Below are 18,674 nucleotides of genomic sequence, written 5' to 3'. Positions count from 1 at the left end.
ATTGGTTTTCATAGCTGTATTTGGAAAGTGGACAATCATTTTGACAATCATCAACATTTTGAGCCTTATGTACATTTATTTTTGTGATGATTAAAATAAATGCATTGTCAGTCTAAATGTTCAAGAGGTTGTGTCCTTTTGGCTTGTTCTTAAATTTTCCCAGGATGAAGGCTGCTGACACCCAGTAATCAGCTGTTAACTTTGAGGAAACTCAACAGTAAGTGCTCAATATTCATACCTCAACAATGCAGAGTAGTAATGGAACAATTGCTGGTGAAATAAACTATCTAACAAAGGTTAAAATGACTCAACTAACACAGCAAGGTCATGGTAATCTTTGCAATGTGATGCTATTTGAAGGTACATGTTGTTAAAGGCGCTAGACTGGGGAACGTCCCATTGTCTAAGGGTGCTTTCACATTGCGATGGTGACGGCAGAGCGAATGTGCACTCTGACATGCATCATTTTCTAGAGTGTAAGCCAACAGGAGACAGACCTTCAGACGCAGTCTGCTACGTCTGAGTGTCCACATTCTGTAGGCGTACACTCCCGAAGATGATGCACGGCAAAGCGCGGGTTTTGCTGGGGGTTCGGACGTAAACTTCGGCCACTGATAACCAGAGGGCAGACAAACTGCATGTGCAGCCAGTTCATCTGCACAGGGGCCTGTGTAGGATGATGGACTCAGTTGCATGGCATATATCTCAGATACTGGTATGATTGTTTCATTTTCTCCCAGTGTAAAAGAAAGAAACCCCTGCTTTAGCAATGAGCCACAGCTGCTCTTCTAAGTATAAGATGATTTTCTCAGTGAAAAAACACCGTCCATAATCTAAACTAATCTCCCGATATCTTTCCATACACAACCTTGGTCCTTCCCGTCATATGGGTGAGTTCTAGCCATAACATACCTGGGGGATGAGAAACTAGAAACATCTAGAACGAAAGAGAAAGAATTAGAAAGAATTAGAAAGAACAAACGAACGAGAACAGAAGTTGTGAGGACTATTCCGAATGCTCAGCAGGGTAGCACTACAACCCACAGGCGCTATTGGTAGGCAACGATTTCCACCTGTAAAGGGAACTCTGGATTTGATCGGACCGGCCGGTCTCAGACAGCCCTATTAACTGTGCTCTGGATTGAGGATCCTGAAGTCTTCAGTAAAGAGGTAAAGACACTGCAACCCTGTGTCCTCGTTATTGTCTGCACCTCACACCATCACCATCCACCTAGTCGGGAAGCCCTGGGGACATACTTTGCCTGTGGGAAGGTATACCATTTAGCTGCCATTCCATCACCCCAGCGGACCCCAAGCAGCGTCGGTCACCCTGACCGAACACCACAGGTGGCGTCACGAAACCTTGACAGACTCCTATCACCTTTCATTGGACGCCCCTTAGCAGGGTCACGGACCGGGTGCAGCCACCGTGACAACCCCAGAACTGAGACAGAAAGGACCGGTACTAAGAAACCTGTGGCCATGCATCTGGGGGCACTCCAACTTGGCGTCACGAACAGGATCGTACTTAAGCCTGAAGAAGCAGGTCATGTGTGCCTTGGAACTATGATTGAATTGTGTTTGAACCGTGATTTATTGCAAGGACTGTGTATTGCTGATTGCCGCAAGATTCCCGCCAAAACCGCCGCCATTACAGCGCCACGAGGAGCGCAGGAGAAGAAGAAGGGCGTGGAAGTGGGCGTGGACAAGCTGAAGAGCGCGAACGACAATGGCCGCCCAGTCTAAATATTTCTGTACCTTGAGGACGTGTCCGTCATCGGCTGAGATCCGCCTCCTGATCCTCAGTGGAGGGCGGAGACAAAGGAAACGAAACCGCCCACGAAGGAGAGAGCGGGAAAAGGACAAGGAGGGAGAAGAAGTGAGCCACGTGGGAGACGCCATGACCAGCCGCCCGGGATCGGACCGTGGGGTCGGAGCCGAGGACTCCCCCAGCTACCCAGAGAGATACCACGGCCAGGCATCACCTGTTGGCCCCGACTTCCTGCAGGCCGGAGAGGACGAGCTCAGCGATCAACTCCGGCGGATGCAGCTGAACACTGAGGCCGGGTGGAAGGGGCCTCACCAGACGTCTGTCGGCAGCCTCGTCTGGTCCGGAGCAAGAAAGAAGCTCCAGAGCTCCGAAGCCAGAAAGCAAGGCCCTGCCGGAAAGCGAGATACTGCAAAGGGAACTCTGGATGTGCCATCGGACCGGCCGGTCTCAGACAGCCCTGTTAACTGTGCTCTAGATTGAGGATCCTGAAGTCTTCAGTAAAGAGGTAAAGAGACTGCAACCCTGTGTCCTCGTTATTGTCTGCACCTCACACCATCACCATCCACCTAGTCGGGAAGCCCTGGGGACATACTTCGCCTGTGGGAAGGTATACCATCTAGCTGCCATTCCATCACCCCAGCGGACCCCAAGCAGCGTCGGTCACCCTGACCGAACACCACAGGTGGCGTCACGAAACCTTGACAGACTCCTATCACCTTTCATTGGACGCCCCTTAGCAGAGTCACGGACCGGGTGCAGCCACCGTGACAACCCCAGAACTGAGACAGAAAGGACCGGTACTGAGTAACCTGTAGCCCTGCGTCTGGGGGCGCTCCACATACATCCTGCAATGACCCGCTGCCATCTCACCACCTCTGAAGCCGCCGCAGTACCCTAATCTATTGTCTCCTTCTCCATTATTCAGTAGACTGTAAGCCCACAAAGGCAGGGTCCTCTCCCCTCTGTACCCATCTGTCACTATTGTTTTTTTCATTGTAATTTCTATTTGTGTTTTGTATGTAACCCCTTCTCATGTACAGCACCATGGAATAAATGGTGCTATACAAATAAATAATAATAAAAGTAGTATTCATACATTCTATATACTAGTAAATCACTGTAGACCAGACCCATATATTTGGGTAAAATAAAAGTAAGACTTTTTGTTCCTACAAAATTACTAATAAAATAATGAAAGACAATCATTTTGTTTATGAATATGTTATGATTGCATATTTTATATATGCTTTGCGCTTATATGTGCTATGTGGAAAAGCAGATGTTTTATGAATTAGCATGTTCATATTTTATTACACTATGCCTAATATGCATGTAGATGTACAGTATGTGTGTTTACGCCTGACACATGCACAGTCCAGACACTAATGACTAGTGACTGGAGTACATTTGTGAAAAAATATAGCAACTTTTTAACAAGTTGTAATTGACGAATTGGGCAAAAACATCTGAAAAGCTCAAACCATGCCCATGGTAGCGAACATTAAAAAAACACAGGCAAACACAGAAAATACATTTTTTTAAAAAAAAAGTGCAAATTGAAGAATAAGGCACAACTGAAAATCATGCAAAAACACCAAAAACTAGAAACTAAAGGGAAAAAATGGAAAAATGGAATTAAAAAAACACTCTCATGAAATTCCTTATGGCCTAAACCCGTGTAATGTATATTTGTTCTAGTGACAGTGTGTTAATATATTTGCCGATCAATATCAATCAATATTATATTCGCTGATCAACATCTTTAATAATAATAATCTTTATTTTTATATAGCGCTAACATATTCTGCAGCGCTTTACAGACATTATCATCACTATCCCCATTGGGGCTCACAATCACAATTCCCTGTGTGACTTTGGGATGTGGGAGGAAACCGGAGAACCCGGAGGAAACCCATGAAAACATGGGGAGAATATACAAACTCCTTGCAGATGTTGTCCTTGGTGGGATTTGAACCCAGGACTCCAGCGCTGCAAGGCTGCTGTGCTAACGACTACGTGCTAACGACACGCCACACCTTTCCCAATTCCCAATTCCCACACAGTTTCCATCTGTTTCTGGATCACATGACTTACGGGTGTGGACCCGTAGAAGCGCCGGTTTGGCGTGAAACGGCCGTCGTCCTTTCCTCGCTCACCTCCTTTGCTCCTCCACTCCCCTGTGCCGTGAAGATGTTTCTACATGCTTTCTAATAAAGACAAGACTTGATCACAGGTTCGGTGAGTGTTGCCGCGTTTTTTCTACTAGTGCTATATGGTGTTATGCTAGGCAATTCAGTAACACAATGTACATAGCGATCAGAGCACATACAGTGATCTGACAATAACCCAAAATAATAGAACGAGCTCTGAGACGTGGAAACTCTGTAGACCGCAATTCCTGATCCTCTCCAAACACAACTAGAGGCAGCTGTGGATTGCGCCTAAAGCTCCCTATGCAACTCGGCACAGCCTGAGAAACTAACTAGCCTGAAGATAGAAAAATAAGCCTACCTTGCCTCAGAGAAATACCCCAAAGGAAAAGGCAGCCCCCCACATATAATGACTGTGAGTAAGATGAAAAGACAAACGTAGGGATGAAATAGATTCAGCAAAGTGAGGCCCGATATTCTAGACAGAACGAGGATAGGAAAGATAACTTTGCGGTCTACACAAAACCCTAAAGAAAACCACGCAAAGGGGGCAAAAAGACCCTCCGTACCGAACTAACGGCACGGAGGTACACCCTTTGCGTCCCAGAGCTTCCAGCAAAACAAATAGACAAGCTGGACAGAAAAAATAGCAACAAATAGCAAAGAAGCACTTAGCTATGCAGAGCAGCAGGCCACAGGAATGATCCAGAGAAACACAAGTCCAACACTGGAACATTGACAGGAAGCATGGATCAAAGCATCAGGTGGAGTTAAGTAGAGAAGCAGCTAACGACCTCACCAGATCACCTGAGGGAGGAAACTCAGAAGCTGCAGTACCACTTTTCTCCACAAACGGAAGCTCCCAGAGAGAATCAGCCGAAGTACCACTTGTGACCACAGGAGTGAACTCTGCCACAGAATTCACAACAGTACCCCCCCCCCTTGAGGAGGGGTCACCGAACCCTCACCAGAGCCCCCAGGCCGACCAGGATGAGCCACATGAAAGGCACGAACAAGATCGGGAGCATGGACATCAGAGGCAAAAACCCAGGAATCTTATCTTACCCAATTATCTTCCTGAGCATAACCCTTCCATTTAACCAGATACTGGAGTTTCCGTCTTGAAACACGAGAATCCAAAATCTTCTCCACAATATACTCCAATTCCCCCTCCACCAAAACCGGGGCAGGAGGATCAACAGATGGGACCATAGGTGCCACGTATCTCCGCAACAATGACCTATGGAATACATTATGTATGAAAAAAGAATCTGGAAGGGTCAGACGAAAAGACACAGGATTAAGAACCTCAGAAATCCTATACGGACCAATAAAACGAGGTTTAAACTTAGGAGAGGAAACCTTCATAGGAATATGACGAGAAGATAACCAAACCAGATCCCCAACACGAAGTCGGGGACCCACACGGCGTCTGCGATTAGCGAAAAGTTGAGCCTTCTCCTGGGACAAGGTCAAATTGTCCACTACCTGAGTCCAAATCTGCTGCAACCTTTCCACCACAGTATCCACACCAGGACAGTCCGAAGACTCAACCTGTCCTGAAGAGAAACGAGGATGGAACCCAGAATTGCAGAAAAACGGCGAAACCAAGGTAGCCGAGCTGGCCCGATTATTAAGGGCGAACTCAGCCAAAGGCAAAAAGGACACCCAGTCATCCTGTTCAGCAGAAACAAAGCATCTCAGATATGTTTCCAAGGTCTGATTGGTTCGTTCGGTCTGGCCATTAGTCTGAGGATGGAAAGCCGAGGAAAAAGACAAGTCAATGCCCATCCTACCACAAAAGGCTCGCCAAAACCTCGAAACAAACTGGGAACCTCTGTCAGAAACAATATTCTCTGGAATGCCATGCAAACAAACCACATGCTGGAAGAATAAAGGCACCAAATCAGAAGAGGAAGGCAATTTAGACAAGGGTACCAGATGGACCATCTTAGAAAAGCGATCACAGACCACCCAAATGACTGACATCCTTTGAGAAATGGGAAGGTCAGAAATAAAATCCATAGAGATATGTGTCCAAGGCCTCTTCGGGACCGGCAAGGGCAAAAGCAACCCACTGGCACGAGAACAGCAGGGCTTAGCCCGAGCACAAATCCCACAGGACTGCACAAAAGTACGCACATCCCGCGACAGAGAGGGCCACCAAAAGGATCTAGCCACTAACTCTCTGGTACCAAAGATTCCAGGATGACCAGCCAACACCGAACAATGAAGTTCAGAGATAACTCTATTCGTCCACCTATCAGGGACAAACAGTTTCTCCGCTGGGCAACGATCAGGTTTATTAGCCTGAAATTTTTGCAGCACCCGCCGCAAATCAGGGGAGATGGCAGACACAATTACTCCTTCCTTGAGGATACCCGCCGGCTCAGACAAACCCGGAGAGTCGGGCACAAAACTCCTAGACAGAGCATCCGCCTTCACATTTTTAGAGCCCGGAAGGTACGAAATCACAAAGTCAAAACGGGCAAAAAACAACGACCAACGAGCTTGTCTAGGATTCAAGCGCTTGGCAGACTCGAGATAAGTCAAGTTCTTATGATCAGTCAATACCACCACGCGATGCTTAGCTCCTTCAAGCCAATGACGCCACTCCTCGAATGCCCACTTCATGGCCAGCAACTCTCAGTTGCCCACATCATAATTTCGCTCAGCAGGCGAAAACTTCCTGGAAAAGAAAGCGCATGGTTTCATCACTGAGCAACCAGAACTTCTCTGTGACAAAACAGCCCCTGCTCCAATCTCAGAAGCATCAACCTCGACCTGGAACGGAAGAGAAACATCTGGTTGACACAACACAGGGGCAGAAGAAAAACGACGCTTCAACTCTTGAAAAGCTTCCACAGCAGCAGTAGACCAATTGACCAAATCAGCACCCTTCTTGGTCAAATTGGTCAATGGTTTGGCAACACTAGAAAAATTGCAGATGAAGCGACGATAAAAATTAGCAAAGCCCAGGAACTTTTGCAGACTTTTCAGAGATGTCGGCTGAGTCCAATCATGGATGGCTTGGACCTTAACCGGATCCATCTTGATAGTAGAAGGGGAAAAGATGAACCCCAAAAATGAAACCTTCTGCACACCAAAGAGACACTTTGATCCCTTCACAAACAAAGAATTAGCACGCAGGACCTGAAAAACCGTTCTGACCTGCTTCACATGAGACTCCCAATCATCCGAGAAGATCAAAATGTCATCCAAGTACACAATCAGGAATTTATCCAGGTACTCACGGAAGATGTCATGCATAAAGGATTGAAACACTGATGGAGCATTGGCAAGTCCGAACGGCATCACTAGATACTCAAAATGACCCTCGGGCGTATTAAATGCAGTTTTCCATTCATCGCCTTGCCTGATTCTCACCAGATTATACGCACCACGAAGATCTATCTTAGTGAACCAACTAGCCCCCTTAATCCGAGCAAACAAATCAGATAACAATGGCAAGGGGTACTGAAATTTAACAGTGATCTTATTAAGAAGGCGGTAATCTATACACGGTCTCAGCGAACCATCCTTCTTGGCCACAAAAAAGAACCCTGCTCCCAATGGCGACGACGACGGGCGAATATGCCCCTTCTCCAGGGATTCCTTCACATAACTGCGCATAGCGGTGTGCTCAGGCACGGATAAATTAAACAGTCGACCTTTTGGGAATTTACTACCAGGAATCAAATTGATAGCACAATCACAATCCCTATGCGGAGGCAGGGCATCGGACTTGGGCTCATCAAATACATCCCGGTAATCAGACAAGAACTCTGGAACCTCAGAAGGGGTGGATGACGAAATTGACAGAAATGGAACATCACCATGTACCCCCTGACAACCCCAGCTGGACACCAACATGGAATTCCAATCCAATACTGGATTATGGGCTTGTAGCCATGGCAACCCCAACACGACCACATCATGCAGATTATGCAACACCAGAAAGCAAATAACCTCCTGATGTGCAGGAGCCATGCACATGGTCAGCTGGGTCCAGTATTGAGGCTTATTCTTGGCCAAAGGTGTAGCATCAATTCCTCTCAATGGAGTAGGACACTGCAAGGGCTCCAATAAAAACCCACAACGTTTAGCATAATCCAAGTCCATCAAATTCAGGGCAGCGCCTGAATCCACAAACGCCATGACAGAATACGACGACAAGGAGCATATCAAGGTAACGGACAGAAGAAATTTTGACTGTACAGTACCAATGGTAGCAGACCTAGCGAACCGCTTAGTGCACTTAGGACAATCAGAGATAGCATGAGTGGAATCACCACAGTAGAAACACAGCCCATTCAGACGTCTGTGTTCTTGCCGTTCAACTCTGGTCATAGTCCTATCGCACTGCATAGGCTCAGGTTTAATCTCAGGTAATCCCGCCAAATGGTACACAGATTTACGCTCACGCAAGCGTCGACCGATCTGAATGGCCAAAGACATAGACTCATTCAAACCAGCGGGCATAGGAAATCCCACCATGACATCCTTAATGGCTTCAGAGAGACCCTTTCTGAAAATGGCTGCAAGCGCAGATTCATTCCATTGAGTGAGCACGGACCATTTTCTAAATTTCTGGCAATATAGCTCTATCTCATCCTGAGCCTGACAAAGAGCCAGCAAATTTTTTTCTGCCTGATCTACTGAATTAGGCTCATCGTACAGCAATCCAAGCGCCAGGAAAAACGCATCGATATCACTCAATGCAGGATCTCCTGACGCAAGAGAAAATGCCCAGTCCTGAGGGTCGCCACGCAAAAAAGAAATGACGATCCTAACCTGTTGCGCTGGGTCACCAGAGGAACGAGGTTTCAAAGCCAGAAACAGTTTACAATTATTCTTGAAACTCAGAAATTTAGTTCTATCTCTAAAAAACAAATCTGGAATAGGAATTCTCGGTTCTAACAAAGAATTCTGAACCACAAAATTTTGTATATCTTGAACTCTTGCCGTGAGCTGATCTACACATGAAGACAGACCTTTAATGTCCATTGTAACACCTGTGTCCTGAACCACTCAAATGTCTAGGGGAAAAAAAAGGCAAAACACAGTGCAAAGAAAAAAAAATGGTCTCAGAACTTCTTTTTTCCCTCTATTGAGAATCATTAGTACTTGTGGCTTCCTGTACTGTTATGCTAGGCAATTCAGTAACACAATGTACATAGCGATCAGAGCACATACAGTGATCTGACAATAACCCAAAATAATAGAACGAGCTCTGAGACGTGGAAACTCTGTAGACCGCAATTCCTGATCCTCTCCAAACACAACTAGAGGCAGCTGTGGATTGCGCCTAAAGCTCCCTATGCAACTCGGCACAGCCTGAGAAACTAACTAGCCTGAAGATAGAAAAATAAGCCTACCTTGCCTCAGAGAAATACCCCAAAGGAAAAGGCAGCCCCCCACATATAATGACTGTGAGTAAGATGAAAAGACAAACGTAGGGATGAAATAGATTCAGCAAAGTGAGGCCCGATATTCTAGACAGAACGAGGATAGGAAAGATAACTTTGCGGTCTACACAAAACCCTAAAGAAAACCACGCAAAGGGGGCAAAAAGACCCTCCGTACCGAACTAACGGCACGGAGGTACACCCTTTGCGTCCCAGAGCTTCCAGCAAAACAAATAGACAAGCTGGACAGAAAAAATAGCAACAAATAGCAAAGAAGCACTTAGCTATGCAGAGCAGCAGGCCACAGGAATGATCCAGAGAAACACAAGTCCAACACTGGAACATTGACAGGAAGCATGGATCAAAGCATCAGGTGGAGTTAAGTAGAGAAGCAGCTAACGACCTCACCAGATCACCTGAGGGAGGAAACTCAGAAGCTGCAGTACCACTTTTCTCCACAAACGGAAGCTCCCAGAGAGAATCAGCCGAAGTACCACTTGTGACCACAGGAGTGAACTCTGCCACAGAATTCACAACAATATGGTATGTTCCTGTTTTTCTACGCGAGCACCTCCCGAGACTGTCAGTGTTCCATTATTAAGGACTGAGTGTGTACCGAACCTCGCTTCAGGCTGTGCTGCTGCATTTTTCTTTTTTCTTCCTTGGTGGGATTTGAACCCAGGACTCCAGCGCTGCAAGGCTGCTGTGCTAACGACTAAGCCACCGTGTTGCCACACCTTTCCCAATTCCCACACAGTTTCCGTCTGTTTCTGGATCACATGACTTCTACTCCATATTGGCAGATCCCCCTGGGGTCTATGTGTTAGCCTGAAGTCACTTTTACAAAGTATGTCTTTGTAAGATTATAGGTTGACATTGTAAGAGAGACTTCCGGCTCACACATAGACCCCAGTGTGATCTGGCAAGTCAGAATTGCAGTCATGTGAGTGAGAAGAGGACCAGAGCATCGCTGGAGACCTGCAGAAGAAGCTGACTAGTGAGTACATTAACACACTGACACTAAAACACATACGGTTTAAGGCGTACAAAGTTTCATTGGAATGCTTCTGCAATGAATGGGACCCTTTGTGTTGTGCATACATCATGATAGACAGTTGTTGTGCTTACCCTGCAGGGTCCCTGGCTCCTGGCCTGAGTGGCCACTACAGCTTTTCATGCTGATCTCTGCTCTAAGAGTGGTTATTTCCATTTCATACTCCTGTCTTGTCTCCTGCAATTCATGCAGCTCTGCTCTCAGTCTGCACAGCTCCTCCTGCAAGGAAGCAATGTCACTCTCCCTCTCAGCTGCCGCTTCCTCCGCAGCTTGCCTCAGAGACATAATCTCCTCCTGAGCGCAGCGTAACTCTTGGGTCACCTCCAGCAGCTCACACTCCTTCTCCTGCTCCAAGCTGTCAACTTCTTCCTGCACAGAACGCAGCTGAGCTTCAAAGAGGAGAAAAGAACATGTTATTCTGATGGAAAACCAACATTAAAACATTTGGACCTAAATAGTTTAATTTGAACACTACATAGGCACAAAATTTCTTGGGCGACTAAGTGTATATAGATAACATCCCTGCTAGATCTAGAGTGGCTTGTAGCTAACAGTGATTGAGCGAACGTGATGGAATAAGGTGTTATCCGAGCATGCACAGGTGATGAGTGTCTTAGGCGTACTCGAATAATATGTTCATGTCCGAGCAGTTGCATGTCTCATGGCTGTTTGACAACTGCAACACATGCAAGGATTGCCTAAAAAACAGGAAATTCATGCATATGTTCCGGGTATTGAATTGCCGCGAGACATGCAGATGCAGAGACTCGAACATATTATTCGAGCATGCCAAAGACACTCAGCACCTGGGCATGTATGGATAACACCTTATCCGAGCACCTTCATTCATCACTGGTAGCTAACACACATGCAAAAATGTTTTGGCCTATGATGATCAATTTTGGGTGAAAATAATCATTGAGGAGTTATTGGTAATTGGTAAGATTCCTATCCCCCCTTCTTCCAGGTCAGCCTCTCCTCCTTGCACATAGACCAGTGGAGTGGAAGCTAAACCATACATGGGAGTGATTGCCAATCCAGAAAGAGACTTGCAGAATTAATTTAATAGATAAAAATACTTTTACAACTTAATAACAAATGAACAAAAAGAGAGAATGGGCTCTGTTTATTTGGTATTGATTTATAAAAGTATTTTTATCCATTAAATTAATTCCTTGAGTCTTTTGCTGGATTGGCAATTACTCCAGTATATGGTTTAACTTACACTGCATTTGTCTATGTGTTAAATATTAATTATCAATTTAATTATTCTCAATCCTGTACTGAGCACATTGCCTCTCGCTGACATTACAAAAAGCTATTTCTGTGTACAGTCATGGCCAAAAGTATTGACACCCCTGCAATTCTGTCAGATAATACTCATTTTCTTCCTGAAAATGATTGCAATCACAAATTCTTTGGTATTATTATCTTCATTTAATTTGTCTTAAATGAAAAAAAACACAAAAAGCATTGTCCTAAAGCCAAATTGGATATAATTCCACACCAAACATAAAAAAGGGGGTGGACAAAAGTATTGGCACTGTTCGAAAAATCATGTGATGCTTCTCTAACTTGTGTAATTAACAGCACCTGTAACTTACTTGTGGCACCTAACAGGTGTTGGCAATAACTAAATCACACTTGCAGCCAGTTGACATGGATTAAAGTTGACTTAACCTCTGTCCTGTGTCCTTGTCTGTACCACATTTAGCATGGAGAAAAGAAAGAAGACCAAAGAACTGTCTGAGGACTTGAGAAACCAAATTGTGAGGAAGCATGAGCAATCTCAAGGCTACAAGTTCATCTCCAAAGACCTGAATGTTCCTGTGTCTACCGTGCGCAGTGTCATCAAGAAGTTTAAAGCCCATGGCACTGTGGCTAACCTCCCTAGATGTGGACGGAAAAGAAAAATTGACAAGAGATTTCAACGCAAGTTTGTGCAGATGTTGGATAAAGAACCTCGACTAACATCCAAACAAGTTCAAGCTGCCCTGCAGTGCGAGGGTACAACAGTGTCAACCTGTACTGTCCGTCGGCGTCTGAATGAAAAGGGACTGTATGGTAGGAGACCCAGGAAGACCCCACTTCTTACCCCGAGACATAAAAAAGCCAGGCTGGAGTTTGCCAAGACTTACCTGAAGAAGCGGTTGGTCGCAGTTATTTTGGCTAAAGGTTGTGCAACCAAATATTAGGCTGAGGGTGCCAATACTTTTGTCTGGCCCATTTTTGGAGTTTTGTGTGAAATGATCAATGTTTTGCTTTTTGCTTCATTTTCTTGTGTTTTTTCATTTAAGACAAAGTGAATGAAGATAATAATACCAAATAATTTGTGTTTGCAATCATTTTCAGGAAGAAAATTAGTATTATCTGACAGAATTTCAGGAGTGTCAATACTTTTGGCCATGACTGTATGTAGCTCAGAGTATAAGTTAACACCATGTAGAGAGAACACGTGGAGTGTGGGACACATTTATATTCACAGCTCTTAGGAGGAGGAAGGGGCTGTCACATGGGGGTCATTATTATTATTATACATTTTTATAGCGCTATTTATTCCATGGCGCTTTACATGAGAATACGGGGCAAATATAGACAAATACATTAAACATGAGCAAAAAAACAAGGCACACGGGTACATAAGGAGGGAGGACCCTGCCCGCGAGGGCTCACAGTCTGCAGGGGATGGGTGATGAAACACTAGGAGAGGGTAGGGCAGGTTGTGCGGTGGTTCAGTAAGTTCAGGATCACTGCAGGCAGTAGGCTTGTCAGTTGGAGATAATATTAAGGTAGCATGGCCGAGCGGTCTAAGGCGCTGGAGTAAGGCTCCAGTCTACAGAGGCGTAGCTTCATATCCCACTGCTGTAAGCATTACGAGGTCTTGATACTGAATAAATCAAGATGTTTAAAAAATTTTGATTCAATTTTTTAAACATTTGCACATCAGTTACATGTCTATTGATCCTGCGATTTCCAAAATTCCACAACTCTTCCTTGATGGTGCTGCAACTTCAATGTTGACAAGTGAATTAACATGGAAATTAAAAGAAATAAAAAGCTAGTCAGGGGCATTCACATTAACCCCTTCGTGACCTTGGGATTTTTCGTTTTTCCGTGTTCGTTTTTCACTCCCCTCCTTCCCAGAGCCATAACTTTTTTATTTTTCTGTCAATTTGGCCATGTGAGGGCTTATTTTTTGCGGGACGAGTTGTACTTTTGAACGACATCATTGGTTTTAGCATGTCATGTACTAGAAAACGGGAAAAAAAATCCAAGTGCGGTGAAATTGAAAAAAAGTGCAATCCCACACTTGTTTTTTGTTTGGCTTTTTTGCTAGGTTCACTAAATGCTAAAACTGACCTGACATTATGATTCTCCAGGTCAGTACGAGTTCATAGACACCTAACATGACTATGTTATTTTTTACCTAAGTGGTGAAAAAAAATTCCAAACTTTGCTAAAAAGAAAAAAAAAATTGTGCCATTTTCCGATACTCGTAGCATCTCCATTTTTCATGATCTCGGGTCGGTTGATGGCTTATTTTTTTCGTGCCGAGATGACGTTTTAATGATAGCATTTTGGTGCAGATACGTTCTTTCGATCGCCCGTTATTGCATTTTAATGCAATGTCGCGGCGACCAAAAAAACGTAATTCTGGCGATTCGAATTTTTTTCTCGCTACGCCGTTTAGCAATCAGGTTAATGCTTTTTTTTTTAATTGATAGATCGGGCGATTCTGAACGTGGCGATACCAAATATGTGTAGATTTGATTTTTTTATTGATTTATTTTGATTGGGGCGAAAGGGGGGTGATTTAAACTTTTATATTTTTTTTTTATGTTTCCTGCTATGTAGCAGAAAATCTGGTGTGCTGTGAGCGCCGACCACAGGGTGGCGCTCACAGCTACCGGCGATCAGTAACCATAGAGGTCTCAAGAACCTCTATGGTTACCATTCTGAAGCATCGCTGACCTCCGATCATGTGACGGGGTCGGCGATGACGTCATTTCCGGCCGCCTGGCCAGATGCGGTAGTTAAATGCTGCTGTCTGCGTTTGACAGCGGCATTTAACTAGTTAATAGGCGTGGTCAGATCGTGATCCTGCCCGCGCCTATTACGGGCACATGTCAGCTGTTCAAAACAGCTGACATGTCCCGGCTTTGATGCGGGCTCACCGCCGGAGCCCGCATCAAAGCGGGGCTTCTGACCTCGGATGTACTATCCCGTCCAAGGTCAGAAAGGGGTTAAGGATTGTCAGTGAGCCATGTAAACACATCTTAAAAATAATTGAAAATTCTTAAAATTTAGGCTGACATTTATGCAATGTTGACAGAAGACTTATCACATTGGCTATGTGCACACATTGCAGATTTTGATGCGTTTCCGCAGAGTTTTGGACACGCGGAATTGCATTAGATCCACAGTGTAGTACAGTAGCAATGATAGTCAACGGGAATTTGAGAATTGCTGTACACATGCTGCGGAAAAATCCGCACGGATTTGCTGCGTTTTTTTCGGCAGAATGTCAATTCTTTGTGCGGAAACGCAGCGCTTCTGCACCCATTGACTATGCATTGAGTAAGGCAAATCCGCACATCAAAAAACGCATTACAATCCGCAACAAATCCGCAAGCAATCGGCATCAATTCCGCATTAAATCCGCAAGCATTTTGGCATGCGTTTTCTGCCAAGAGATGCAGATTCTGTGGGGCACTTCTCCATCATTCTCCATGGACTTCAGACAACACAGAAGGAACGAACAACAGGTAGCCATGATTACTTTTATTCCATAACAGAAAGACAGACGCTTTTTACCATCTCAGGAAAGATGAGGAACAAATGGACAATCTGTTCATAACTATTTCACCTAGTTTATGTTTTGTTGCAATGTGGTTTTTCTGTGGACAATTCAATAAACCACTAAAATTTTTATGAAAATATCATGACATTTTTTCTTTAAGAGTAACGCACCTTATAAAGAGTCCTGATTAAATAAATGTGCAAAATGTTAGGGCTAGCGGAACGCACCGAGTAAATATAGATGTTATTATTAGTGCGTTCGCAGCCCGGAGTCCACTGTGCAGGAGGTACCTGCTGCTAGCAAATGACAGCACTATATGGTGGTATAAGCGAACTCTGTTACTTCACAGAGTCGCACAGAAAGAAGACGCTGTGCCCTGTTAACGTCACAGGGGAGCACAGGTAACTGCTGAGCTGATGGCAGTCAGTGGTCACACACTCAGAGAAGCACACAAAACACTTCTCTCTGGTGGAACCGGAATTCTAAAGGCTATGAGCCAGCCCTGAATACATTCATACAAAACTCCTCACCGGAGGTGCCGTATTCTAGGGGCTTATTTCAGCCACACCCTGACCACATACAGCTGTGACCACAATAGCAAAGCTCATACACATGTTGATACTAGTGCATGGCCACGCGACCATGCGAACCTTTTATAGCTGCAGCAACTTCAGGACCTTACTAGAGGATCAATGGGAGCTGCCACAGTACCTGAGCAACTTCAGGACCTTCCTAGGGGACCAATGGGAGCTGCTGCAGTACCTGAGCATGTGACCCTTGACCTCCAATGAGAGGTCTTACCTTGGGCATGCTCAGAAGGGGAAAAGCAGGACTTAGTCCCAGAGACGTCTGCTCGCCACTGACCAGTACTGGCTATAATGGCAGAACCTGGAAGAACAGTAGTAACCAGGTGCAGAGTATCTGCCTGAGCCAGATGCTGGGACCGACGTCTCCGTTGAGCAGGCTCCACTGTGGCTGGAGAAGGATGGGAGACCGCAGCAGAGATGGCTTGAGATTCCCCCTGTGCAGAGGCAGGAACTCGATACCTAACATTACCCCCCTCCTAGGGCCCCCCTCCTTGGAACTTGCTACGTTCGAAGGCAGCAACGAGCTGCAGAGCTTGAATATGCTCAGCAGGCTCCCAGGACCTGTCCTCTGGGCCATAACCCTTCCAATCCACCAAATAAAATTTTTTGCCATGTACCACCTTGCACCCCAAGATAGCGTTCACCTCGTAATCGTCCAAAGATGAACCCGATGTCCTGGCAGATGACTCAGAAAACCAAACATGTATACGGGTTTTAAGAGGGACACATGAAAGGTGTCGGTGATACCTAGGCGTGGAGGAAGGGCCAGACGGTTGACCACAGGGTTAACCTGTTCGAGGACCTTGAATGGACCCTAGTAGCAAGGTGCAAACTTAGTGGACTCAACTCGCAGCCTGATGTTACGGGCGGAGAGCCGCACTAAGTCGCCAGGAGCAAAGGTCGGAGCAGGGCGCCGATGTGCATCGGCGGAAGACCTCATTCTCTCCTTGAAGGCCCAGATGGCCTTCTGAGTGAGGTTCCAAATGTCCCATGCCTCCACAGCCCAGTCTGCCACCCTGGAGTCGGCGGAAGACACAGGCATAGGCACAGGATCTCACGGATGCTGGCCGTAATTAAGGAGGAATGGAGTCTGACCAGTGGAGTCGGCTATGGGAGCGTTAGCAAAGTGGGACTTAATAGAGAGGAAGGCCTTGGAGACCTCCTCCGACCACAATTTGGGATTTTCTCCCTTTTTGGTGAGGGCAACCAAAGGAGCTACCAAAGTTGAGAAGTGGGGAATTAACTGGCGATAGTAATTAATGAACCCTATAAAGCGCTGCAACGCTTTGAGAGAATGGGGTTCCTGTCAGTCCATCACAGCCTGTAGCTTGGCAGGATCCATAGCCAATCCTTGGGCCGAGATGATATACGAAAAGGCAAAGACTCCTGCTCAAACATACACTTCTCCAACTTGGCATAGAGGGAATTTGCCCGTAGGAGATTGAAGACTTTGCAAACATCTCTCCGGTGGGAGAATATATCTGGAGAGTAGATGAGAATATCATCCAGGTAGACTACAACCGAGGTGGAGAGCATATCCCAGAAGATATCATTTACAAAGTCTTGGAAAACGGCGGGGGCATTGCAGAGCCCAAAGGGCATCACCAGATATTCATAGTGCCCATCCCTGGTGTTAAAAGCCACCTTCCATTCGTCCCGTCACTGATGTGAATCAGGTTTTAAGCACTCCGCACATCTAGTTTAGTAAACACTCTTGCTCCCCGAAGCCTGTCAAAAAGCTCAGATATCAGGGGCAATGGGTACTTGTTCTTAACGGTGATGGCGTTAAGACCCCTATAATCTATGCATGGACGTAATTCTCCATTCTTCTTCTGCACGAAGAAGAACCCAGCCCCTGTAGGTGACACAGACTTCTAATGAATCCCCTTGCCAAATTCTCCTGCATGTACTGAGAAATTGCCTCCGTCTCTGGGAGAGACAATGGGTAGACTCGACCCCGGGGAGGCTCAGCACCAGGCAAGAGGTCAATCGGACAGTCATAGGGGCGGTGAGGCGGAAGGGTCTCCGCAGACCTTTTGGAGAACACGTCCGCATAGGGCCAATATTGCTTGGGGAGAAATGAGAGATCTGAGGGTACCTCTGTAGTAGCAACCTGAATGCATTCCCTCTGACATCTACCCCCACAAGATTCACTCCATCCCAAAATCCTGCCTGTGGACCACTCAATATGAGGAGAGTGGTACCGTAGCCAAGGTATCCCTAACACGACCTCATCAATTCCCTCAGGAATGATGAGCAGAGATATTATCACCTGATGAGATGGCGACATGGATAGAGTAAATGGGATGGTCTGGTGTGTAATCTGTGAGGGCAGTGTCGACACATTCACCACTCGTACGGTCGCTGGTTGGGTGAGTGCGGCACCCCAGGGTCCTGGTCGTCGCAGTGGTATTGCTTTCCTCTCAGGGAGAGTGATGCTACGTTTGGAGGCAAAGAAGGATAACTGCATCCAGGTCTCACAAACATGCAACACATTTCACACTCCAGGCACCAGGGGGAACTTCTGCTCCTATTTACTAGGTCACTCCCCACATAGGTAAAACTGGTTGCCTGTAGGGAAAGTTAGTTAGTTGCTGGCTGAGCTCAGCTCAGTTAGTTGGTTCCTGACAGGGGTGGGATCCTGTCAGTGAATGAAGGAGAAAGGACAAGAGAGCTGTGCATGTCCTCAGAGCTGCAGCTCCCAGAAAGAGACACACAGAAGGCAGAACTGTATTGCAGCGAGCATGAAAGGAGTCGCAGCAATAAGAGGATACCAGAAGGGGACCAGCCCTACACAGGCTGCCTCCTTCTGAGGCGCAGAAGCCCGGTAGCCGGAACACCAATGGAGTAAGGACCTTTATGCTTTGCTCCAGAGACCGGCAGGACAGCTAATTGCAAGTTAC

The 18,674-nt window shown here is 46.0% G+C and overlaps 1 protein-coding gene across 5 annotated transcripts in view; it reads right to left on the bottom strand.

Annotated features, from left to right (window-relative positions):
- CCDC136 (coiled-coil domain containing 136) overlaps nt 1-18,674 on the bottom strand; it is a 123,548-nt gene that overhangs the window by 62,909 nt on the left and 41,965 nt on the right. For all 5 annotated transcript variants that reach the window (XM_069765422.1, XM_069765421.1, XM_069765423.1 and 2 more), the window contains exon 5: nt 10,458-10,772. In XM_069765422.1, coding sequence (XP_069621523.1) covers nt 10,458-10,772 — 315 coding nt within the window. The remainder of the gene's footprint in view (nt 1-10,457; nt 10,773-18,674) is intronic.

This window comes from Ranitomeya imitator, chromosome 4 (assembly GCF_032444005.1).
Source record: "Ranitomeya imitator isolate aRanImi1 chromosome 4, aRanImi1.pri, whole genome shotgun sequence".
NCBI lineage: Eukaryota > Metazoa > Chordata > Amphibia > Anura > Dendrobatidae > Ranitomeya > Ranitomeya imitator.
Note: the sequence above shows the minus strand (reverse complement) of the source record. Positions and strands in the feature narration are given on the sequence as shown.